The 24746-nt window shown below is 44.9% G+C and overlaps 2 protein-coding genes across 7 annotated transcripts in view; both read left to right on the forward strand.

The window, feature by feature from the left end:
- The window catches only part of LOC122371246 (RYamide receptor-like), a 48266-nt gene extending 34836 nt beyond the window's left edge, over positions 1-13430 (forward strand). The window contains exons 4-7 of one of the 2 annotated variants that reach the window (XM_043347421.1): positions 7580-7648; positions 8371-8531; positions 10643-10828; positions 11654-13414. In XM_043347421.1, coding sequence (XP_043203356.1) covers positions 7580-7648; positions 8371-8531; positions 10643-10828; positions 11654-11798 — 561 coding nt within the window. In that variant the 3' untranslated portion in view covers positions 11799-13414. Of the gene's footprint in view, positions 1-7579; positions 7649-8370; positions 8532-10642; positions 10829-11653 lie in introns of both variants that reach the window. The other variant, XM_043347422.1, reaches the window with a different exon arrangement.
- A 10052-nt stretch (positions 13431-23482) lies between these two features.
- Positions 23483-24746, forward strand: part of LOC122371244 (actin cytoskeleton-regulatory complex protein PAN1-like) — an 89360-nt gene continuing 88096 nt past the window's right edge. For all 5 annotated transcript variants that reach the window (XM_043347418.1, XM_043347420.1, XM_043347415.1 and 2 more), the window contains exon 1: positions 23483-23642. The gene's annotated coding sequence lies outside the window, so the exon portion shown is untranslated. The remainder of the gene's footprint in view (positions 23643-24746) is intronic.

The following is a 24746-nucleotide window of genomic DNA, read 5'->3' on the forward strand; positions in this document are numbered from 1 at the left end:
GAAACTGTCAAGCTCTTGATGATGAAGGAACAATTGGTACCTATACCTAATTAGTATTCTGTACCAGAGTGCAAACTTTCCTACAGCAAATGGTAAAACCATTACAGGTCTTCAAAGGCTTCGCCAATTTCAATGCTGCTGGGCATCCTTTGCATGATTTTTACAGGCTAGACTGCTTATCAGAATGTAAGATTAAGGATTCAAAATTTTATATTCGAGTACTTAAGATTGAGCTTCAAATCTCACAGCCGTGGCCACAGCCGTAGCCGTGTTCTTGGAGATATTTGCAGCCGCCCCGGCCCACAGCCGTGGGGCTGCAGCCAGCCGCGGCTGCAGCCGGCCGGTGCAGACCTCTACCTAGCACCCTTCTATTTTTGCTCAGCTAGCAACACAGTAACCATGCGGCAAGAATAACCCAATCAGCCTTCTACAACACGAGCTGTCTTCTCTGACGCCGACGGTCATCATCTGCGCGTAGCAACAGCTCGAGTAAAAATTAATTGATTTTTCACTCAGTCTGGATGCACCTAGCTAGAGCTTCACGCGACTGACTGCTTTAACTTTTATTAAAAAATGATGCCCTGTTCCCGGAAATTTTCCATTTTCCTAAATGATGGGACAAAAACCATCAGGCATGAGACGACCGGCCAATGGCGACATCTCATCAGGGTGAAGAAGCACCATAAACCATATCATTTGGCTTTGATAGAGCGTCTTTAGCTCACAGATTCTTCTGTCAGTAGCCGGCGACCGATCAGATATGATGAATCGTTGCTGTGATTCGTCGAAATCGTCTGGCCAAAGAGCGGCTCAGTCGGCTGGGTCCATCGACCCTGGGGAAGGCAGTCTGATCCTGGGGAGTGGAAGCATCGCTGCTAACAGAAGAGCGATCGGGGATGACCGAAGGGGGATTATGACGCTTGTGCCGCGCTCAGCCGGCGGCCGAGGCCGTTCGAGGGTGTTGAAATGGGCGCTCGTAGTTAGAAGCAGGGGTCTCGATGGAGTACCCTAGAGGGTTACCAAACCTAACATTAACGCTCTGGCGCCTTGGATGTGAGCTCACGAGGGGTTCAGACAGCTACCCCAGCCCCGGTCTCCATTCACTGGTGATTACACAGCAGACGCCGGTCGGTCCGTTGCAGCTCTATAGTCGCGTCTGTCTACGCTCTGCCGTCTATTGTCGGTGCTCGCTGACTGTGGGCGACCGCCGTCTGTTTGCCGCCTGTTCGCCACAGTTGAAATGGTCTACCATTTCAGAATCACGTTTAGATAAGCCACTCATGTCTATTAGAGCGAGCGGTGACATTTCAGAGAAAGGATTGTCGTTTGAACTCTGGCATCAGAAGTGCTGTTGAGACATTCTAAAATCAGTCGTTGGTTTTAAAGTTAGCGGTGTAACAGAGTGACAAAAAAAACTTTGAAGAAGGAAGAAAGTCTTAAAATGTGTCGACCTTTCTCTGCGGTCTTCCGTAAATACATCGTAAATACATGTAAATAAATACATCAATACACCACAACACAATATTGTAGCTCTATTGACTTTCGAGATCATTACGAGCATGTTCAGAATAAATGATGCTAAATTCGCGGTCGGCACCGATTGAGAGTCGATTGGAAGTCGGTTGGGAGTCAAGTTGGAATCGATTAGGAGTCGATTTGGAGTCGATTGGGAGTCGATGTAAGGGACGTGAGATCATGCGGGGTGAAGGGGAACGGCAAGAGATTATGACCCCCACTAGGCACCCGATGTCACACGGTCTAAATGTCAACTCACCACTGGGCTGGGCTAGTAGCGTGAGCCCGGCTCATTCGTCATTCGATAATGCGCAAGAATCGCCCAGAGGTCATGCATTGTTGCCACTTGTATGCCAATCAAATGATTGTGCCATTTTGGTACCAAATAAATGCTACTGCTCCCGTCACGCCACGTATTTTTTTACAATCGGTGTGGCACTGGTTGGCCATTGACACTATAAATATTGCTGTCTGATTACGGATTTAATTTACATTCTGTCGATGGGATAACGAGCACCAGTGCGAGCTCGCCTGCACATGCACTGCAATGCATTCTCTGCAGCACGCCAAATAAGGCACCAGCCGAAGAGAATGCACACACACTGTTACTTCCAAGAAGTATTCATGCAAAAACAAAACTCCACCAAAGGTAAGCGAAACTTTTATGAAACAGTCTACTTTGTAGTTCTTACTTCTTAGAAAAGTGCACACAGCTTCATCAGGGAAGTCACCGAAGCGGTGTGTAAGAAAGTTTTTAGGTAATAAAATCACACTGCAAACAACACTCGCTAAACTGTTCATCCCAAGATGAATGGATGAATAAAGCGTATATACAGGAATACGAGAAAGTTTGTCGTTGAAGGAAGTGGTTTTTTTTTTGCTGTATTGCAATTTTCACGATCATAAGTAATCCACACAATGCGAGACGACTTATGCAATATGCAGAAACCAACAGTTGATGAATTAGTGATGTCAATTACGGAAAATCGGAATACCGATACCGAACCAAATACCAACCAAAACCTGGGATACCGAAGCCAAACCAAATTGGAAACACGAGGGAAATACCAATTGTTTCCAATTTCTCAGCCACTTATACATGAGTGAGGGTTCATGATACCAACAAAATACCAAACACACCAGGATTCGAATACCAAACACACCAGGATTCGAATACCAAATACCAAGTTGGTATCGGTATACCAAAAAGTTGGTATCCGATTGACATCTCTATGATGAATGACCACGTTTCCATGGGCATCACTGATCCGGATCAGTAAAAATGGATTAGCTAATCCATTATGGTTAGACAATATATCAGAATCAAAATAAGGGATTAACTGATTATATAAGCCTAATCCACTTGGAATTATAACATATAAGGAAGATTTCGATAAATACAATACCTACGATTTAAATTTGCTGATCCGGATCAGTGATGCCCATGGAAACGGGGTCAATGTCTCAAAACTCGTCACGGCGATTGGTGCCACTCCTCCAAAGTTCCCCCACCGGCCCCACCCCACCGTTAAGCTGAGAGTTTGTCAACGAGTTCGTTCATGACCCAATCGACTGGTTTCTACCCAAACAAACAGCCATCGAGCTGAGCACAAACAAAGCCGACGGAGCGGCTCAATAGGGTGGAACAGGCATCAGCCGCTCGAGGACATGGTCAACATTCTAAGAGATTAGTCAACATCCTTGGAGATCAGTCTCAGGCTCAGAAGATAGACATTCGTACCAGGGATGCGGAGCCGTGAAAATTTCATACGGCTCCGGCTCCGGCTCCGGCTTCGGAAAAACAAATCGGCTCCGGCTTCGGCTCCGGCTCCGGGTGAATTGTCATGGCGGCTCCGGCTCCGGCTCCGGCTCCGCACCCCTGATTTGTCCCCTTCTCTGTACCGCGACAGAATGTATCGAATAACGTGGAAACATTTTTCCTTACCACACTCTAGCATTCCGGTGTTTTTTTTTTTAACAAACAGAAAAGTAACTAACAATTACTGAAAAAAAACAATGGCTGCATGATGTATCCGCTGGCAGCAAACCGAACTTGCAATGCTCTCGGCGCTCGCTTACGCTAATAATTTACTTAGTCCGTTTCTTAACCCTCGCACGTATGGGGGGGTCGAACGAACGCCTCGGTTTTTCGCGAGTAACTCGCGTAAAAAGTGGCCGATCGCGACGAAACTGAGTACCCTCGATTTAATCAGTTTTACACCTACCTTAAAAATTTTATGACCCTGACCCATATGAAGGTTGACCTGGGACCTATTTTTCGAGACCATGTTTGGCCGGAATCGCTATTCGGCGTATGTCGGCTCGCATTAGCCGCGCGTTTGCAGTCTTTTCGTGGATTCAAGCGTCCAAACATGTGACATGATGTTGTTTCCATGCATTAGGGTGGGTGTCAGGGTCACCTGAAGGTCGGGTCAGGTCAATGATCTTTGATGACCTCGTTTCACTTTTCCGAGCTTTACGTGCTTCTGGGCTAGTTTTAGAGCTGAATTCGAACTTAGCAACCATTTGAACATTTACGAAGTAGTTTTGGTGCCTTCGTAACTAGGGTTTCGGAGTCGTGGTAGCGCTGTTCCGACTCCGACTCCGACTCCGAGCTCCTGACCGACTCCGACTCCGACTCCGACTCCGACTCCGGGTCTGATACGAAGGGCAATGGCGCGGCCGCCAAAATTTTGCGTGATGTGACGCCACGTGCTAGGTCTATGTGCACGGGGAGACCGCTCATACTCTCCGGTTTCCTTCATGCAGTCACCATTTCTCCCACGTGGACGCAGCTGAATCCACAAGAGGTCAGCGGCCAGCGTGGAAACCCGCCGAGAAGCGCGAGAGGCGGCCGTATCACGAACACGAGCATCGCCATCATGTCGGTCATTCCTTTGTGTTGATACTTTTCAGAGCATAAACGAAGAAAGTAAAAATACAGTTGTCATTTAGTCTTTGACTCGTCTTATACTTCAGATAGTGGAAGTTTAGTGGCTACTAAATTATGATATAACTTGAAACTTGTAAGATCCAATGTTTGTCATTCAGAACAAAAACAAGATGTGTGCAATTTGTATCGCCCGGAAGCGAATTCTACCGCGGGCAACTGGTAAAAAAAAACAACTGAAAAGTGATATCACCTTGGATATCACAGATTCTAGTTATTTTCCGGAGTCGGAGTCGAGGCAGCTTGACCGACTCCGACTCCGACTCAGACTCCCGGCTGCTTGCCACGACTCCGGGCGACTCCGACTCCGACTCCGACTCCGACTCCGACTCCGAAACCATGTTAATCGTAACATTTACCAAGCTGTCAGAGGCGCTTGACACCTACTACGAATACCCGGCACTACGAATGGCCTAAATGCAGGAAAAAATCATATGTAATCAAAACTAACGTCATATTCGTGATCATCACTCTGAAGAAAAACATAACAGCCACACTTTACGACAATCTAACAGAACAGGTGCCGATATTCCCGACTTTTTGGTTATTGATCTGACCTGGAAGGTCATCCAATGACCTAGGACCATAAAATTGGAAAGGTTCTTCCTCTCGTCACGGGCAACACCTCGTTGAAGCTCTGGCTTGATCAGGGGCCAAGCGGCAAGGGGGTCCAACGCCCCCCCCCCCCCCGTATAAATACATGATACATACGTTCGCGGCTGTCAAAACACCAATACGGGCGAGGGTTAACGATATCGAGTCACTTTAAGTGAACACTGCACAATGACGCACTGCACAAAACGAACAAGAATAATGAACAGACTGCCAAATCAAGAAGCTAAAGCAGTGCAGCGAATGCCCAGGCCGTTTACAGTTGGTTTTCATCAGAAGCAATCAAAAAGCACCGGGCACCCGTCTATAAAAATATGAACTTTGGAAATACTCGATAGTCGTCTTGCACTACCAACTTGACTGTTGCCACGGCGGCTTTTCAACATCCACTCCGTTCCGTTAATTCGTCGATTCGTGGAACAGATTGCCGTGTAACTGCACTGACACATTGAAAAACGTCAATGTTGAGGCATTAACGCAGCGATTTCTGATGATTCTCGAATGCGTGAGAAGTCACCGGCCTTACTGCGATAAATTTCTGAGAAATCGGTGTACCAGAAACTTAGCGCTGCCTTATTGCACGATTTAAGCTGTGATCAGCAGCTCTTTCAGCGGAAAATTGTCCATTATCTTGCAGCTTTACCCGAGTGTTTTAGTTCGCTCACCAGTCCTGGGTGACTGACCCAATGAAGCTGCGGGTATAATTCCCAGAATCATCGTAAGACATTTACGTTTACCTAGTAACTGTGACATCCGTTTTACTGAAGCGTTCTGGATAAAACAGCCATAATACGCGTAAAAAGATGTGGAGAAACTATCAAATCGGTGTATTACCCGATGTCATAAGCTGTTAGTAGGTGAAGTCCGTTGTCAACGGCCTTTCCATTTTATTTAGTTGAATATTATTTGGATAATCATCAATTGCTGTTGTTTTACGCTCACCATAAGACACTCATGTCTCCTGAACTCGGCATGATGTAAAAAAAACAAGGCCTAGTCCAATACACCTACCAACCATGTTCAACATCGATCATATCTTTCATTCTACTCACGGGTACCTCATTCATGACGAAACTTTTCTTTCATTTACCCCTCACGCACCTCATTCTGTTACCATCGCGCGCATCTCATGGACCTAAGAACTCAATCCCTCCTCCAACTCAGCTCCTTCAACTCACTTGAATTCCATTAAACTCACCAGAGGCCAGATTTGCCAACAGAAAAATAGCCGCCTGCCGGATTCTCCCCCCCCCCCCTAAAAACCGCTTCACCTACGGAACGTAAACGCGGTGCGCATGTAAGAGGATAGGATAGCGCTTTACCGTTTCATTCTGTAAGTGAAGCGGTCTTTATGCAAAAAAAAAAAAAATCCTTCTGTTGGTAAAACTGGCCTCAGCTCGCCCTCTCCTGCGCGTGGTGGGTGGCGGAGCGCGCCCGGCCGGCCGGACGACTTTTCGGCACCCGGGCGGCGGCGGCGGCGGGCGGCGGCGCTGGCACTATCAGCGGTGTGGCTCCGATCTGTTTAAAAGGCGGCTCGGTGCGGCCCCGTCTGTGTAGTGTTAGTGATGAAATATTTATACGGGCGCAGAGAGGCGGGTGATGGTGATTTTGGTGCTCCCGGGAGGTAAACGCGACCCGGGGCGGCGGACAGAGAAGGGGGAGGGAGAGGAGCGCAGGAGAGAGGGAGAGGAGCGGAGGGGAGGTCAGCTGCGTCAGATGCGTGAAAATACATACACAATCGTCGGATGATGATTGAGAATATCAGTCACATATCTGGCTGTGGTGGAGATTGTCTGAGACAGGGTTAGATGGTGTGTCAGTGGGGTCAGCAAACGTGTCAAAAAATGTGTCATGGGTCATGACATGGGTCAGTATTAAGCGTGACAAAGTCCACATGTGTCGGGCAGGGATTAGATACGGTAAAGTAAATGTGAAATAAGTCAAGCAATTCCTGCTCAGTAGCGTTTATAGTTCAGTTCAATCAAGGCGTGTTGCCGCCATGGGGTGAGGCCATGTGTGTTACACAGTTCTTCAATGTCTGGTTCTTAGATTGGTGTTCTAAATTACGAGTACATATCTTACAAGTTCCAGCCACATATGTTGAGAAGAGTTTCAAATCAGTTTTGACATTATCCGGCCGCAACTGATAGTATGTCAATCCATAATAAAATCCAACTATCGACACTCTAAAACACCATGGCGATAGAGAAGCCGAGTGAGTCACCACTGACATATCCATCCTTGTCTTCTACAAAATAACAGCAATAAATCCGATCAGGATGCTGTTCGTGGTAATGTAAATGTCAGTGTATCTACCCACATTGTCAAATATTATCCACTGACGATATCATGACGCACAAATGTGCTTTACGGAACCACGGCTTAATGCTCGCCGCTCTGCAAAAAAAAAATCTACAGAGGCTTTGTAGTCGTGTCCATCAGCAGCCTTCCTCCGGCTAGCTAATGCCGTATTCATGTCTGAAATGTTGATGTGCCTTTCAGACTGTCCAGATGATGGTGATCGTGGTGGCCGCCTTCACCATTTGCTGGCTACCCAATCACGTGCTACAGGTTAGTGAGCACGTGCCGCTACCAGAATCGCATTATTTGCACTCGTTCTAGTTCTTTTTATTTTTTACATACCATTACAGCAAAATAAATATATAAATGATTCCCTTTTGGCAACCATGGCACAAGCTATTACAGGTAATACAATATTTAACAATGCCGCCCCAACTGACGCATTCGACCCTAAAAGCTGGAGCTCTCCCCTCATAAAAGTAACATCATTGGAAGTAACAAAGTGTGTCATGCATTTATAGTAAATGGTGTGCCGTTACTCCTAATTTTGATACGTGATATCACGATTCCTTATTGGTTGACACACTGCTGCTTTAAGGCCTGGCTACACTATGCGTTTTCTTCGTGCGTTTTTTGCGTGTTTGCGTGTTTTGCGTGATATCGTTCTAGAAAAAGGAACGATATTACGTTTTTGTGATGTTTTTCACCTTAAATTTTAGTTACATAAGAGTTATATTAGCTTTTGTATATAACCAAAGTAAAAATTATATTGTTTATAACTTTTTTCCTAGAACGATATTACGCAAAACACGCAAACCTGCAAAAACGCACGCAGAAAACGCATAGTGTAGCCTGGCCTTAATTCGTTTCATGACTCACCTAACCAACGGCTGACTCGCCTTTGCCGCATGAATGATCAAATTCGGGCACCTGGTGATGATCGCATTCACTGTTCACACGTGAATTCATGATCGCTGATCCCCCTCCCACAGATCGTATACGACATCCACCGGTGGGTGGGGGAGTGGCCGGGAATCGGCTATCTCTACACCGCCACGTACTGGCTCAGCATGGCCTCGTGTGTGTGTAACCCCATCATATACTGCGGGATGAACGCCCAGTTCAGGGCTGCCTTCTCAGCTGTGGCCTCCAGGTAAGTGGCAACTACTGCCAGGACGAATCTGCTAAACCATCGTGCTTTCGCAGCTACTGCCTTTAGTATAATTTATTATGATACAGACATTGGAAAATGATTATCAGACGTAGCGAACCGATTCCTTAGAAAAATAATTTATACGGTAGACTGAAATGTGTGAGACAACTTTGAGTCTAATAGCTGTTTAACGTAGCTGAACTTCTAATCAGTGCCCCATATATACGACATTGATAAAATTGGGCCCCGGGCACTAATGCATTTAGCAAGTCTGTTTTGTAACTTGTAAGAAACAGTTGCATCGCACCGCAGCGCAGAAACAGAGTGAAATTGGATGTGTAGTGAAGCGGATGGAGATATGGAGCTCCGATAACCTCAGTGGTGCTCTGCGGATAAACGCATGTTTTATTTATCTCCAGAAGAGCCCCCGGGACCGCAGAGGCGGCACGAAATGTGTTCTATTTTCGACTCAGTCTCGGTTGGGCACGTACCACGCCGAGGGCGCAATCGAGACAGAACAAGCATCGTGACCAATGGCTGATCTCGTGTATTTTCGTTTCTGTGGTAGCATAAATTGGGTTATTTATGATATTCATCGTTGTTCCACACCGCACAATGTATTGTGCATTGTGCAGCTTATATGTACAGCGTACATGTACAGGTGCACAGTACATGAGTGAATACATAAATCACACTCACTCGACATTAGCTGAACTTGCTCTTGGCATTGACCCTTGCATGGCTACCTATTCCTCAAACCAAAGGACTACGTTGATGGCTTTTGTACAACGCCGACTAACTTTTACTTTTTACAATAGATGCCCTTTACCATTGCCTGGGTTTGACTAAATTGGGTAAAAACCATGTTGCACTTCATAATCGTGTTACAAGTATGTACTATGCAGCTAAATCCCAGCCAAGTCCTGCCAAAGTTTATGTTTTGGCAAGTAGCCCAGGTTTCAATGTTCTTCTAAGCGTCCAATGCCGGATATTTGACCTTAGCTTCATCCCACCAATAATATCGAAATTTTTGTTTCAATGTCTACGAGTACTTCAGACTCCAAGCTTATTTCGTCACAAGTTTTTCCTTCCCACCTCATGCGTCCTGTTTCGAGTGTTGGATGAATGTCGATTTGATTGGCTTGAGCCCACCACTACCACCTCTTTTGCACGACACCTAACGAGAGACTCGATGCCCCAATGCCCCAGTAACAGCCTGGTTATTTAAATTTAACAGAAACACCAACTCTGATTGCTAAACTTTGACCAGACAACTTGAGAAGTACTCGACTAGATCAGTTTGTTCTCTAACCCACGTGCGGTGTCAAAGAGGTCACTTGCACAGTTTCAAGATTCACAGTTTCTATCCGGCATGCCTGGAAAGGAGTCCCCAAAGTCCTACAGATTAACTATTTCAGGAATTATAAATGTCAGAAGATCAGAACACCTGAGGCTTCCAATAAATGTCACACTCAACAGCTGTTCATCGAGCCTAGAAGCAGGCGTATTGAATCGATGCAATGAGAAGCAGCCTAGCCCACGCAAGCTCGTAATGCTGATAAAAAACTGTCAGAGAAGCGGTAAAAAATGAATGTTCTCGGATATACTAGAGGCAATATTACGGAAACATGTCTATCATTGGCAGATGTGCTTTTAATCAAATCTTTCTTAGGCTTGCCAGATTATAAAGCAAATTGCTGCGCTCAGCACACCTATCAAAACACATCCAGTATCTCACCCTACATTTGTCAGTTCACCACCTACTGTGCCCCCCCCCCCCCCCAAGTACCCAATATTTTACCCCCAGGCTCACGCCCCTGACTCTGCACTAGAGATGTCAAGCAGATACCAACTTTTTGGTATACTGATACCAAACCGATACCTACTTGGTATTTGGTATTTCAAGGCTAATGCATTTGGTATTTTGTTGGTATTGTGAAAAGTCCCTAATGTAAAAGAAGCTGTGACTTTGGTAAAAAGTTGGCATTTTACTGAGTTTACCAAGTTTGCTCGGTTTCGGTATTTTTTCATAGTTATTGTTGGTATTTGGTTTGATATCGGTATCAAGATTTTCCGTAATTGGCATCACTACTCTGCACCCCTTCCCACAGGGTCTGTCTCCGCTGCCGGCGTCCTCCAGCCGCTATCAGCCGCGCGGGTAGCAGCGTCCGCTCGCGGGCCACCTCCTACACGCAGTGGACACTGAGGTCACTGCGCCTGCGCAGATCCAATGGCTCCGCCCACTCGTGTCATGCTCCGGAGCCGGCTGAGCGGCCGGCGGCGCCGCTCAACACCAAGTGAGAGACGTCGCAGTGAGACGAGAGTATGATTCTATACCAATGATAAATGGTTTAGATATTATCATTATTTATGTATTTTACACATTTACTTAGCAAGAGTATTTTATGCGCCCGTTTTCTTCTACTATTTTCACCTGCCTCAATAACAGCTGCATTGATAATGTTTTGAACAGCTTTCACGTCACAACTTAGGCTTGAATCCCTGTTGAAATACTATTCGTGAGTCGTGTGCTTGTGACCAGCATGGGATACTTCTCGGTCACTCGGTGCTACCGCTCTCCTATTTTTCGCACTGTTTGATTTTCTTTTTTTCGAGCGTGCTGCGAAGGGGTGCTGAGCGTTGGGTCATGTTATAAAAGAAGAGAAACTAAAAAGTGGCATAGTCCCTCCCTTTGTCCGAACACAATCATCACCCTGACCACCCCATTCGCAGCACGATCGAACACGGCGCAGTAGAAAACAACACCGTCTTTTTCTTGCTGCCTTACTTATTGATAATAACTTTGGAATCGAACTTCGGCGGGTCTATCCTCTGACAGGATCTCTCTCTCTCTCTCTCTCTCTCTCTCTCTCTCTCTCTCTCTCTCTCTCTCTCTCTCTCTCTCTCTCTCTCTCTCTCTCTCTCTCTCTCTCTCTCTCTCTCTCTCTCTCTCTCTCTCTCTCTCTCTCTCTCTCTCTCTCTCTCTCTCTCTCTCTCTCTCTCTCTCTCTCTCTCTCTCTCTCTCTCTCTCTCTCTCTCTCTCTCTCTCTCTCTCTCTCTCCCTCTCTCTCTCTCTCTCTCTCTCTCTCTCTCTCTCTCTCTCTCTCTCTCTCTCTCCACAGAGCGGCTGTGCAGGGCTCGGCCGCCACCGCGGCTCTTCCTCTCAGTTTGGACGTCACTTGCGGCCTGAGTTCATCGAATCCAAACTCACCGAGACCACTGCGACGGCAGTACCTGGCACTCTCCCGTCTCAAGAGTGTCCAGTGAGTGACGACACTGCTCGACAGAGGAGTGTTCGGTACGCGGACACTCTCATGGATGAGGAGTGTCCAAGGAGCGGGTCGGAGTAATCGGAGTTCATGGAGGGAGTAATTGGAGGACTTGCAATGTCCAAGGAACAGCGCCACCACAATGGAGGGAGTAATCGCTCACATGCGAACTGTGAAGAACTATTCAAGGAACGGTGACATTTTCGTGCAGGGAGTCAGCGCTCACTGCCTTTGTTGAGGCTAGTGACCTATGAGTGCAGGGTCTTGCTGATGCGCAGGACTGGCCGCTGGGCCCCATATAGCTAATCGAGAAGGTTTGCTTGGATTATGCCAGTTCCCTGGAAGTTTTTTTTTTTTCGAGTAAGAGGATACGTCGCAGTTTTTCCAAACAGCTCAAGTGAGTCCGATTGGAGTGAGCACGTTGTCAGTCTGGTTTCCAAATTTCAGGAACATTTATAAAAAGAAATCAAAAAGTTTATAAATTTCAGCTTTCTGTTTGGAGAATCAGAATCATAGGCACATAACTTGTTGGAACAATAACTTGAGCTGTCCATTGTCCATGGTAGTGTCATTGCCATTGCCAGTGCCACTGCCCACCGCCAAACCTCAGAAGTCTAAGCGTGCGTTCGACATCCGGATAATCAGGGAAATTTTCCGGGATCACTGGGATCATTCGGTGTTTTAGGCTGCCATCGTGCACTGTGTACAGCGGACATGGCAACGAGTAAAAGAGGAATTGTGGAAGCAAAAACAATCTAAAAATGTGACTAATTGCATCGATGGTCCTTGCAATACCAAAAAATGACCGGTGATTTCGGAAAATTATCCCTGATTATCCAGATGTCGAAAGCAAGGTAAAATGTAAGGAAGCAAATAAATTCTTAGAAGTTATTGGAGCAAATGTCATCACATGAGAGCCTGAGACTGAATGGGGAATGACCCTAGCTAACCACTTGTTCAAAGCGGTTTTCCCTATAATTTGGTGATAAAAGACAAATACCCGATCTTAAACTATCTCAGTAACAACTACTGGTATGTAGCTAGGAAGTCAGCGGGCTCTATACAATGTGCATTGTGTGGAATGTTGTAACTGTTTTTGGCGGAAAAAATCGGTCTGTGTGCGTATTTATTTTCGTTTAACAAATAAAGTCATGCAGTATCTTACTATCAGCGATATTCTTACTGATGTTTAAGAAGCTACCCTACATATGTAACTATTCGGTGGATGAATGTTAAATTTAAGTTGAACAATTGATTGTTCGATGTTCTCTTCTGCTACATGTTTGATGTATAGTGTATATCAGTCAATGTTGAAGATTTACTTATAATACGAGCTATTTGTTAGGCCATTTCAAAGCAAAAAAGGATGTTTTCATGAGTCTATACTTTCATAGACTCAAAGGACGATCAATTTTTATGTACATATAAATACAAAAATGTCAGATAAGTCGGCAAATCATTCGTTTGCTGTTTACTGTTTTGCGCACGTTTTCATCTTAGACACTTGTATGATAATCGTCATTCACCACTGTTCACACAAGAATAGAAACACTCTTGTCCTAGTCAGTGAATGGCACGGCTTTTCCTGTGATGTTAAATATATATTCTGAAATATATGTTCTCAATGTATGATGTAAGAACGCACGGACGTCAAGCGTGTTATTTACAATCCAGGATGCGCACTTAACTAGATAAATAAGATTACATATCTCAGGGAATTTTTCATACAACGGACATCAAATGGGGAAAAAAGGATAAATATTATTTGATTTTCGAATGCGTCGTGTTGCATTTATTCGAAATCAACCGAACGGCATTGGCTGATTACACTGTACATATATTACACTGATACACTGATACAATACACATTCTTCAGAGGAATATTCACAAAGACATCAGAGATAACTTATAGAACCAATCACGCTGGTAGGTATTTGTGGAACGCTGAATTACAAAAAGTCATGCAGTTGGTGATATGCATCAATAATCACGCGACAAACGCAATACAGAGCCATCTTTGCACATGTCAACTTACTAACTTCTCGACTCTGACCCCGGAAAAAAACTCAAAACGCCGCTAACTGAGCTTGGCTATAACAAACATAGGTTTTGGCAGCCCCTTAACGTTTACCGAGCTTCAAAGACGCGGCCTAGGGCAAAAGGCCTTTTGCGGCGCCCGAGTACTTGAAATTGTAATTTGAACAGGTTGATTGTCAATGGTCATGCTATTTGACAGGTCATATTAAAGTAATCTTGGGTCACATATCCCATAAGCTTTTATCAGGACACAAGATAAGACAAGCCTTTCAACCCGTGTTTTGAAATACAAAAAGTAACCGTAGCTTGCGAGCATTCATATCCCGTGTTAAGTGCGTGGGTGTTCAATAATGCCGTAGTGATGCTCTCTGCGGCTGGGTATGGGATATGTTAGCGAGAGCAGCGGGCTCTGTGGTTCGGACGGCCCGACACATCCGCCCTCTAGCGTAAGGCGGGCGAGCTAGCACGGGCGACCTTCGTAGCACAATAAAAGATCATACAGATCTTTACTTCGGGAGAAAGACCACTGACAAGGGTACCGTAAAGTGGGGCTATTTGAGACAGTGGGGCTATTTGAGACAGTGGGGCTATTTGAGACAGTATTTAACCCGCGCACCGACGGGGGGGGCGGATATCCGCCCCCCTGAGGTTTTTCGCGAATAGCGGGAAAACCGCGGCGCGTAGCGCCGCGAAATTTGGTACGACTATTCCCTTATCAATTTTACACATATTGTGCAAGTTTAAAGCTCCTAACTTTTAAGGTCAGGTCACCAGGTCACTTTGAATGACCCAACCTCAAGTCACTTTTTTGCAACTTTGTCACCGTGCCATAGCTACAGTAGATGTCGGAGGCCTTTGAAAGTCGCAGGATGTTATTAGGTCATTAGTAGCTACAAGTTGTATATCTCGGAATTTTGATATCGGTGACCTAAGGTCAGGTCAATTTCGCGACCTCCCCATTATAAGTCAATGGGGGAAAAATCAACTCCCTGTTTTTACCACTAAAACGGGTCGGAATGGCCCCATATACCATACATGACTTCATATACGATCAACCTTCACTACCTTGAGGTCTGTTTTGCTGTTGGGCAGCTGTGAGGTCATGTGACGTCATCAAAGGTCACCAAAGGTTTTTGGCCAATAACTCCGTACAGGAACAAGATACAGCCGCGTGGATGGTCTCATTGTGTTCAGCTCGTCAAGACGCATCGAATGACATACATGATGACCTCAAGGTCACGTGACCTGAGGTCAACCTTTGACCTTGACCTTTCGAGGTCAACATATATATCATTCGATGCGGATTGACGAGAGGATCACGATGATGCCCTTAGTTTGTTCTTATCTTGACTAATTCGAAAGTTATTCGAGAAAAACTGTCTCCATATCTAGCGCCGCCATTTTGACTTTTTCGACCCCTGTGACGTCATCTTTGACCTGACCTGAAAATGACCTTTGTAAAAATTGTAGATCTTAACCGTGCGTATCCGATGCCGTTTACCGCTTGTCGCTATCTTGCTTCGTTCTCGAGATCTCAGGGGGGGGGGGCGGTCATCCGCCCCCCCCCCCGTCGGTGCGAAGTTGGCGCAGACCCCCGTCGGTGCGCGGGTTAAAATCACTATAAAATGAAGATCGTTTGATTTTTGTGTGATATTTTCGCTCAGGGAGGTGTGGAATCGAGCAGTAAATCGCCTGAGCAAAAAATTAAGCATAAATTTTAACCCGCGCGGGGCTGGGGGGGGGTAAATTTTACCCCCCTCGCGAATTTTTGCGATATCTCAAAAACGGCGGCGCGCAGCGCCGCCAAACTTACAGTACCTTTTCTTACATCAATTTGACACCTTCCCTGAAAATTTGAGCGAAATCCGTCGGAAAATTTTTGAGAAATTGACGTTTTAGTGACGTCATGTTCGCCATTTTCGCCTCAAAAACGGCAAAAGTTCAAACGCCGCTAACATCTTCATTTTTAAAGGAATCAAGACGTAACAAAAAGGTTATACGTAATTTTACTTTGTCTATCAAATGGCTATCTCGGTTTTTTGAAAATTTTGGATTTTGGCCTAAATTTTTTTCAAAAACTGATTTTTTGGGGAAAATCATTATAAAATCCAAAATTTTGAGTCTATCGAAAAAACCGGAATATATGTCAGAGAAGTGGTCTATGTGCACCTACATACCAAATTTTAGAAGAATCGGTTCAAAAATGTGGGAGTTATTCAAAATTTTATGACGTCACGACACACAAAATTTTTGAAAAATGACTTTTTTGGAAGTTCTAGACCTCGTACGGAAACAAAAATAGCACCATTCGATTCGCCGTGAAAAACTGCATCAGATAGACACCTTTTTAGGCCTTAACAACCAACTTCAAAATTTGACCTCACTTGACCTGACCTTGACCTGACCTCGACCTGAAATTTATCCAGAGGTGGTCCATATTACTTATTGAGTGTGCCTATTGAATTCTATGAGTAAAATGACCCATAAAACATGTGTCGCACATGCCCTTTTCTATATTTTGTTTTTGTGTGACCTGACCTGACCTGACCTGACCTTGACCTTGACCTCTGAATGATATTGTATGCAACTAATATTGTCTTGGTAGCCTAAGAACACGTTTTGGGCGATCAGTCTCAGTCCATGACTCCATTCTTCGGCAACTACGGTGCAAGGCCGAGACTGTAGAAACTTGCAATTTGTACCCTTGACCTGACCTTGACCTTGACCTCAAACTTTAAATTAAGTACATGTTTTTAGTAGTTCGTGATGAGAGCTTTCGATTGGCGTTTGAATTTTCCAAATCGGACCATTAGTTCGGGAGATAACAGGGGGGGTAAAATTTACCCCCCCCCCCCCAGCCCCGCGCGTTCGGCTGGAGACCCCAGCCCCGCGCGGGTTAAGTGGTTTTTATTTTATAGCGATTTTAAATACTGTGTCAAATAACCCCACTGTCTCAAATAGCCCCACCTTTTGTTTTTTGTTTTTTTGTTTTGTTGGGTTAGGCCCTTTCTAGTGATGTCAATTTCAGAAATTTTGCAAACCAATACCAAACCGATACCGACCAAAATCACTGAGAGTATACCAAAACCGAACCGATTTTCAGAAATAGGGGGAAATACCGACTAGATACCGAAATCAGGGAATTATCAAACAAATGCTTCAAACTTTCTCAAGACATATGATAAGCCTTGAAAGGTACCTAATACTTTGAAATAAGGTAACAAAAACAAATCAGGCAATCTCTTGATTATTTGCATTGCAAAAAATACATTTATAACTTATTTTGCAACTATTAACAAATATTCAGGTCAGTTATTTTACTGGAATGTGGATTCAAGTCAACTGCATGAGGTGTTAGGAAAATAACTTGAACCCTGAATCTTGTCCATGCCTGAACCATCAAACCTTCTTTCAATTCAAGTCATTCATTTCGAGTCCAGTCAAGACAGGGTTAAGTGTGTTATCATGATCCAAAAGTGGTGACCCAATTGACAATGATGGGCTACACCTTGGGCTACACCATTAATATAAACAAAGCCCATGATACCTACAGTTCAGCCCAAGTAGCATGGTGATTGGTGACGATACTGACTAGAGGTCTGCACCGGCCGGCTGCAGCCGCGGCTGGCTGCAGCCCCACGGCTGTGGGCCGGGGCGGCTGCAAATATCTCCAAGAACACGGCTACGGCTGTGGCCACGGCTGTGAGATTTCAAGCTCAATCTTAAGTACTCAAATATAAAATTTTAAATCCTCAATCTTACATTCTGATAAGCAGTCTAGCCTGTAAAAATCATGCAAAGGATGCCCAGCAACATTGAAAGTGGTGAAGCCTTTAAAAACCTGTAATGGTTTTACCATTTGCTGTAGGGGAGTTTGCACTCTGGTACAGAATACTAATTATAGGTACCGATTGTTCCTTCATCATCAAGAGCTTGACAGTTTCAGAAAATGCAATATGTTGCATTGTCACATCCCTCTCAAATCAATCTCACCTGGTCATTAGGAGAGCACCTTACAGCTATTGAAGACGAGCGTTCAATAATTCTTTCAGGTAAATTAAAAAGAAATCACGTCTAGGTAAAGGCAGGTAAAGGCTTCATAAAATATTATCTAAAATAACTCTTAGATGTATTTCTTGATTTTCGGCAAGTCCAATTACATAATATAAAACTGGCGCTTTATGTTCTAACTGGTGTGTGAAAGACCGCTAACAGAAAATGCTGATCAACGAAGCCAATGGAATTAGATTATAAGTGAGCATGAACCTTACTTACGGTTAATTCACATGATGGTGAAAACCCTGAACACGTAATTCACATGATGGTGAAAACCCTGAACACAATATTTCTTACGCGAGCTGTTGACTTTACTAATAAAATGACGTCTTCTTTTGAAAACGTAAAAATTTGATAATTAATCTTTGTTTGAGAGCAAGTTTTCTACTGTTTAGCATTATTATTTATTGATTATAATTTTTATGGCTGTTTATAGTGACACAAAACAATTTATTGCCACTTCTTTGCTATTGACGTCATTAAAAACTCAAGTGAAATTTTTGATTAAAAGAGGCAATTGTGGCTCGCACGTCCTTGGGGATTTGAGCGAAGATCATTATTTGGAAAAATCAAAATAGATGAATGTTTTTCTTTCTTGGATGCTCACTAGTGTTTTGATGCCTTGCATATCAAATTAGTTAGAGACTTGCTCAGAAGGCTGCTTCAAGCCTGGCATATCACACCCCAGAAAATATGCAAGGTAAGAAAGAAGCAAGAGTTTTGACTAGACAATCACTGTTTGACAGTCCATCAACTTCAGTTTCATTTTCCATACCTAACATTGATAATGGAAAGTATCAGGGTCTGTCGTTCTGTCCCACAACCATGCTTCAGGATTTGGCATTAGATGTCTACACTGCTAGTGCTTCTATTCTGGTTCGTTGTTTATGTTTTCTGTTGATGTAGGTACCTACCTACCCATCTTTCTTAACCCCTTGCAAGGGCTTGTGAAGGCATGCGATGCGCATCAGGCTTCAGGCCTTCGGCCTAAAGCCATATACACAACCACTTAACCTATGATGCTTCATGAGCCTGAGAATCTATAGCCCATTGCAATGTGCTTTTGGCTATATGTTTCAACTAAAAACAACTTATTATATACTATTTGGATGCATTTCATTGAAAGTATCCACGGCCGGCTGACGGCTGGCTGCCCACAGTTTGCCACGGCTGTGGGCGGCTGTGGCTGTGGAGCCACGGCTGCGGGGTGGCTAGGCTGTGGAAAATTGCAGCCGTGCAGAACTCTAATACTGACGCAGACAATTTTTCTTCATCAACAAATGTGTAACACAATAAAACTTGATAAATAATTACTTACGAGGCACACTGATAGATAGCAGACACCACTGTATTGATACCGCGATGAAATCTTAGTAAAATGTCCATAATTTTACGGAGGAATTGGCACACGTCACGTGTCATCTCTTCCATAATGGCGGCCTTAGAGGCGGCGGCCATTTGCATTAATGATAAAACTGTATAAAATAAAGTTTTTCTTTTCTTTTTTGCTTAAGTCCACTTAAATCAAAATTCCTTGTATAAATTTTGACTTCTTAAAATTAATTCAAGAAAGTTGTAGGCCGCTTTTGCTGAAAAATGAAGTACCAGAAAAACGAGCTATATCGGTTCCTCAACCTGGCACAGCTGCGACATTGAAATGTTTTTAGATGTGTTCAGTTTTGAAACTGCTGTGTGCGAGTCAAGCCAAAAGCCAATTATATTTTACGAAGCTTATGATTAAATTGCTAGCGATCTGTATCTGTTGAGAGAGCAGGAAAGAGAACACTAATTGAAGAAAATAAATTATCCACAGGATCATGACAGCATCGCTCATTACAAGGCTTTTTGAAGTTGAGCGAAGTTGAAGATTTGTGGGGTGATGCGGGTGATGATGAATTGACAAATGCTGCCTTAAATATTAGATGATAATGGTGAAGCTAGTGCTGTATTAAACAGGGTTTTGGATAATGTAATTGCATTGCAGTAAAATGAAGAGGAAGACAAGGTCAAGATCAATCACAGACTCCTCAAAACAAAGTCAAATTTGTTGCTAATAAATGCTTTGGAAATTTTGAGACAGGTAGTTTAAGTATGTTTTCCAGCATACAGTGAGTTAAACATTAATTAATGTTTATGTCTTGCACATTGGCTTTCTTTGTCATTGTAGGATAATTATCCTCATGGTATTGGAATTTGCTAACACTGATAAGTTGCCATTTAACATTGGTAGACTGATGTATTTGATATTACAGTTGATGTGTTTGCCCATTTGTTAGGACATCATGCATTTGGGAGAAATGTGTCATGATTGCCATTTTTCTTCATCCAGTGTCATTTAGCAAAATCAAATTTGAGTTCAGAAGGTATATCAAAAATGCTTTCAAATATTTTATGACAGTAGTTGATTTTCATGATACCGACAAAATACCAAATGCTTTTGGTATATAATACCAAATACCGAATCGGTATTGGTTCGGTATCGGTATACCAAAATTTTGGTAACCGATTGACACCACTAGCCCTTTCGGTCGACAAGACCATTGCAGAGCCGGAAGGATGATAGGAATTAGGGGGAGACATTGGTCTGGGCAGGCACCCTAGTGAGTCGCCGGGGCTGAGCCCGTCAGAGGACAGGCCACCCAGCCCCAAGGCACTCACTGCACCCGGCTACGGAGTGCGCTCCCTCAGGAGCAGCGGTGCCGCTCCAAGGGAGCAGCCCGCATGAGATAAAGTTGCCTGTCCAGCCCGGAGGGGGGTTGCGGCGTGGAGGAGAAGGATTTCAGTATCCTGAGGATAGAAGCACGGAAAGGTGAGCCCCACCTTACGGTAGGCCAAGGTAAAGATTACAATCGAAGATGTTCTACGTAAGTTTAGAAACAAGGCAGAACATGTGTTCATCCCTGTCTCCCGCTGTTAAACGTAAAACGATATCACAAAAGGGGCAGTAATCGCCACGCATGTGTGGATCGCCCATAATCGTAAATACATACATACATACATTACATACATACATACATACATACATACAAAACATTACAAAAGGTATCTATCAGCATGGGCCCCGCACACCGGCTCTGCCAGTCTCAGCCCTCTGAGACGGGTGCCGCAGTCTTGGACATTAACAGTATACACAACCGATGTAAATGACTCAGCTGTTGGATTATTCATAGCACTTCCAGTGTGTAAGCTACACATCGCAACTTCTAGCTTGGGAGGGAAGAAACTTGCATTTCAGAAGTGTGTTTCCATCTCAGAGTTGCAGCTTTCTGGGATCACAGCGCCACCTGCACTGCGCAAAGGCTAGCCTGAGGCGGCCTCTGGTGCTACAAACTGTTAGCTACAAACTGTTAGGGCGCCCAGAGGGCCACACGGGGCTCCTGATGGCATTGCGTCGACGCCTGAGTGAGTTCACTGATCGCTGAGCTGTAAAGGGTACCTAGACGCCATCCTACGAGCCCCACGTCTACGCTTCTGGGAACACCTGCAACTCTGAGGGCCAAGCATCGGCATCTCTTACTTAGAGCCCCACACTGACGCCTCTGGAGCTCCACGTCAGTGATCAGCACCTGAGGACTGAGGGCCCACACCGGCATCTGAGACTCACTAGAGCACCACGCTGATCTCTGATATGGGATACCGGGTACCTATCCCCCAACAAGGCCGTATATAGGAGGTAGAATGGTTAGCCGTTTGTTGACATCGGTGACCTTGACAGATGACGTCAGCGGGTGTCTACCAATCTTCGCCAATATTAATCTTCCGAGGATTTTATACTCTGAAGCAGTTTGATATTAACCTTTAGGCTCCCTTAGAGCCTAAAAAAAGATAATTTACTGCACAGCAAAGTCTTAAAAAATCGACAAAACCTTGACACCCCGTGACGTCATCTGTCTACTGAGCCCTCCCTGTCTGGCAGCGTAGAAGCGTAACCCCCTATCCCCGAAAGTGTTGACGGGGGTTTCCTTACGAACGAAATTTCTCGTTTAGAAAGGTCAGAGCACTTGAAAATAAAGCATATAATGCCGTTTTTCATCGAAGTTACTCATTGCATGATTTACCTACTCTTGTTAGGTACACCATCGTCTCACTGTATCTCGCCTTTCATCTTTTTTTCGTTAACCTTCGCATGACTGGGGTATTTTCCATAACGCGAGTGACTAAGCGTACGAAAAAATGGTTTTGAAAAAATATATAGGTAATTGTAAAATTTTGACAAGAATGCAAGTAACTTGGCCTATTTTTGAAGATATTGCGCTAAAACTTGCTCAAGTACTTCATCAGTGTGTGTTCTGTCACATATATTGCTTTTTTGCGAAAAATCACGAGTTTTTGAAAAAAAAACTTTTTTAGTAATTTAAAAACATATTTTTCAAAATTTTCAAAATTTCGAAAATTCAAGATAGCAGTTTGATAGCTACGTGTATTTGTAGTCCACTGATGCAAAGAAATTGGATGTAGCTTTAGCGTTCCCCGTAATTCAATATTTTTGCATCAAAATCGGCCGACATGACGTCACTCTGACCTCATTTACGGCCAAATTATAGTAGCTAGAGAGTTGACATTTTAGCAGAAGGTGTCAAATCGATGCTGCGGTGGGTACCGCAAGTTGCGTGTGGATCCGTCAAACGATTTAGAAGACATTGCCGAAAAACGGGAGGGGGGCTCTGTAGAGCCCCCCAGTCATGCGTGGGTTAACCGACGATAGCACGAATGCTTATCAGTCATTTGGAAATAACAACGCAAGGACGCGCAATGCTCCACATTTCCAATTATGCCCCACATCGCCCTTCTTATCCACTTAGTGTTTTGTGCAACAAAAGACGCTTGTATTTTGACGATAGCTATAAAATAAGAAATAAACAATTTTTTGTCTAATGCTGGGCACACTGTGCCTTTAGATGGGCCCTAGCCAGTATGTCGATATACAACACTCATCCGTTGATGCTCCTGCGCATCCTTTGTCAGGGATTACCTTCAAGCTAGGATATCATGCGTTGGCTTTTATGTGGACAGCGACATTTTTACGGCCTACCTCGTAAGCGTAAAATAACCTGAATGGAAACCTTAGCAAACTGCGCAACATACTTATCATCTATCCCGTTGCAGAGCAATGAGATATGATGAAAACAAACTACTCCAGACTGAAAGGGTTTCCCTCCTCCCACGCAAACACACGAGAAAATAGTAAAAAAAAAAAATACCTGCTTTCTTCCTGGGGGTCTGTCTGCGTCAAGTATTGTATGTGTCTGCGTGATCGTTTGCCCGGCTGTCAATCTTTTCACCTATTCGTCTGTTCGTCTATGTCTCATTGTGAATATGTGTCTGTGCCTATGTCTGTCTGTGTGACCGTCTGTCTGTGTGCCCGTCTGTCCATCTCTGCTTGTTTGTCTCTAGTGTCCAGCGCCTGAATCCTTGTCTGTGTCCGGCTTTCAGGCTGTCTGTGTCTGTCTGTCTGTCTGTGTCTGTGTCTGTGTCAGTCTGTCTGTTCAGTCTATGTCTGGCCAGCTTTCCCAGCCCACATGCCTGCCGGCAGTGGCCGGCGCCATCTTGGCAGAAGCTCCGGCCGCCAGAGCCAGCTGATTTCTATTTTGGCTCCGGTGGGCACCTCCGCTCGGGAGAAGGCGGGTCGGACTGGCCGACTGTCATGGACTGTTACCGCCGTCCGGTGTGCGGTGCGGACACTCCGGACACCCGCGGACACACCACAGGACACCGGACACCGGCCAGGCCGGACGGACAGGCACACCAGGTGAGCGCGGACAGGGTCGTGAAGTTGTCGCGTGGGGTCGGGTCAAGCAAAGGTAGATACTGTTTGAGCTCAAATTGTGACCTCATGTTGGCATGACTTAGCACAAATTATAGAACGGTACGAAGCGTTTGTCATTTACGTGTTCGCTGTCATTTATGCGTTACGAGCGACATAGGAACCGAAGCAGTGAGGCTCGGTTTCAATGACCGCGACTGGCTGTGTTTTAGTGAGAAAGGCGTTGACCGGCGCTCTGTATTACCTACTTATTCAGGGGCGCGGGAACTACTTTCAGACTGGGGGGGGGGGGGCACACCATAATAGAGATCAACCTAGGGTACCCCCAAATCTAGTTTTCTCACCGGTTTTAGGCCACTTATTTTTCATCCCTTAGCTTTTTCAACAAAAAAGAAAACATTTGCAAAAAAAGTGTGATATTCCGTCTCAAAGCTGTGGGGGCACCGCCCCCACGGCCCCAGAGTTGGGGGGAAAGCTGCCCCCACTGCCCCCCCCCCCCCCCGGCTCCCGCGCCTATGTACTTATTTGTTATAAGATACGGAAAATCGATGTAATAAGCTGACAGTCAACGACGCCAATCTAAACACATTATGGAAGTCTTACATCTCAAGGAAAGGATCTTATACCTCAGAGAAGACTCGCAAGTTGTGAAATGAATTGTCACTTGGAGTGGAGTGCGTTGAGTGGTGCGGGAAACCCATTCCATATACAAACGTTTGCAATATGGAAGCACTATAACTCTTTCAGCCCGAGTCATAAAGGACCTTACGTAACTTGTGAGTGCAGTCCTGAAGGGCTTAAGCCTTAAGTTGTCTAAAACACGCTACTTGAATGACAACCTGTTTCCATTTCGAGCTTAAAGGCCGCCGTCCACTGTGCGGAACGCGTGCGGTCCGTACGGAATTTAACACAGAACCCTATGGGCGCATCCGGTCCGTACGGAAATCGTGTGCGCTCCGTCCGGACCGCATCCGAACGGCGATCAGCTGTTGATTTTCCGTCAGCTCTCCGCATGCGTTTCGGATGCGGTTGCTACTTGCTACGGAGACGGAAGAGTGATGTCCGACGCGTTGAACTTTTCTGCGGAAA

The sequence above is a fragment of the Amphibalanus amphitrite genome, unplaced genomic scaffold (assembly GCF_019059575.1).
Source record: "Amphibalanus amphitrite isolate SeventyFive unplaced genomic scaffold, NRLGWU_Aamphi_draft 001221F_arrow, whole genome shotgun sequence".
Classification (NCBI taxonomy): domain Eukaryota; kingdom Metazoa; phylum Arthropoda; class Thecostraca; order Balanomorpha; family Balanidae; genus Amphibalanus; species Amphibalanus amphitrite.